This window comes from Priapulus caudatus, unplaced genomic scaffold (assembly GCF_000485595.1).
Source record: "Priapulus caudatus unplaced genomic scaffold, Priapulus_caudatus-5.0.1 Scaffold342, whole genome shotgun sequence".
In the NCBI taxonomy this organism is placed as follows: Eukaryota; Metazoa; Priapulida; class Priapulimorpha; order Priapulimorphida; family Priapulidae; genus Priapulus; species Priapulus caudatus.
In genome coordinates, this window is record NW_014577403.1 from 295,019 (window position 1) to 296,920 (window position 1,902).

At 46.2% G+C, this 1,902-nt stretch overlaps 1 protein-coding gene across 1 annotated transcript in view; it reads right to left on the bottom strand.

Moving 5' to 3' along the window:
* The window catches only part of LOC106809279 (acyl-CoA desaturase-like), a 12,537-nt gene that overhangs the window by 3,860 nt on the left and 6,775 nt on the right, over window positions 1–1,902 (bottom strand). Inside the window, exons 5-6 of the mRNA XM_014812291.1 lie at window positions 520–702; window positions 6–119 (exon numbers count right to left, since the gene is read on the bottom strand). Of these exons, the coding sequence (XP_014667777.1) occupies window positions 6–119; window positions 520–702 (297 nt within the window). The remainder of the gene's footprint in view (window positions 1–5; window positions 120–519; window positions 703–1,902) is intronic.

The window sequence follows — 1,902 nt, forward strand, 5'->3', positions numbered from 1 at the left end:
TGAACATCTTGCCAAACTCGGACGTCGCGTAGTCGTGCGGGAACGTGTGGTGGTAGTTGTGGAAGCCCTCACCCGCAGCCAGCATCACCGTCATGAAGCTCTCCGTCGGCGAGATCTTCCTGCGGACGCGCAGAGGGCAACACGTGAGCGCGTGTAGGTGGAGACACGTGAGCGCGTGTAGGTGGAGACACAGTATCGTTATTAAAACATTCCTACTGTTTTAAAATATGGCTAAGGTCTTTCGGCATTGTGTTGTGTTTGTGTCATGACAAAGCAGCAACGATGCAGGACAAAGACATTACCCATTCCAGATAATTAAACACCTGCTAATTCTATCACCTAGAGTTGCACTCGAGCTGCACCTAGAGTGAACAGGGTACGCGTTAGCCGAAGGCAGGGGGCCTTCGGCTAACGCGTACGTACCCTGTTCACGGATAACGGTGCCCCACCTCAACGTCAACGACCCGTTTATTCATCAAGATGCATTTCTAAAAGGGGCGCCACTTGTGCTGCACTTACTTGTCATATGGTTTGTTGCCCCACATGTGCGCGGCACTGTTCACCAGCCAGGTGGCGTTCAGCGTCACGCCGTAGCGCAGAAGTCCGCAGACGATGTACGCATTCCAGACACTCTCTCCCCACAGGGTCGGCACAGCAGTCGGCAACACAAAGCAGCAGAGCACCATAAGTGGGAGGTAATACCTGTAGGAAAGCATCAATGTTCAATTAATAAACACGCCGTGTAATTAATTCACAAATTCGCCTGAGCGAGGTAGTGATACCTGCCGTCGCGAACACTAGATCTTCCTGTCAACATGCCAGGGTGACAGATGGATTAATCACCCACGAGTTTCCTACCGTTCTGACTTATCAAGATCATTGCATTCAAGCTCGTGGGGTTGAGGTTGCACTCATAAGTATTATAATTAGAATATTACAAGAAAGTTTGGACTAAAGCACATTAATACTGAAGAATAACTGATTTATATATAAAGTACAAAAATGTTCTGGTGCATCAAGAAATTTCTGCTAATGAACATATCAATGAGACACCGGTCATGCGCGCGCCTGCCGCTAGCGGCGCTGATCGTCAAGTCAGTTAACAGTTAACGTTACTCAGCAACCCGCAAGTAGTCAGGTCCCTTAGTGCAAAATATGGGCCGAATCGTTACAGGAGTGACAAAAGTCTCAAACTTGGCACAGTTGTAGCTTATGGCAGTAGTATTATTAGTAATTATTAGAGGGGGTGCCCAATGCCCCGACTCCGAACCCCCCCTAACGCACCCGCCTGTATACAATGCCAATACATGTACCAGCTGTACAATGCGCCAGTACACCAGAGCATATAAATCACTGATTATCTATACTATATCGCTATGCTATATCTATATCTACATCACTATTACAAATCACTGCTCTGAATACCCACAGTACAGGCGGGCGCAGTAGGGGGATTCGGAGTCGGGGGGGGTTCGAACATTTAACCATCTGTAATTCACTTCCGCGCGCATATATTTGCTAATATATTGACTAATCGTGCGTCCATAAACTCAATATTCACAGAGAGTATAGCTAAGACATGTGTCTATAGGTATCTAGAATTTTAGAAATGTAACTCAAATCCTTCGCGAGATATTATAGTTAGTACACTATCCTATGGGCCATATAGCCGCGCGTATATATTAGCCTATGAGCGATACCGTGCGTATATTTTTGGTAATTAATTAAACCATTCGTGATTCAATAAACTCAAAATTCACGGAGATTATAGCTAAGACATGTGTTTATATGTAACTAGGTTTCTAGAAATGTAGCTCAATTCGTTCGCGAGCTATGAGAGTTAATACACTTTCATTCCGCCCATAGCGCAATAGCGTATGCGCGCGGAGGGGAGGGGGGGAG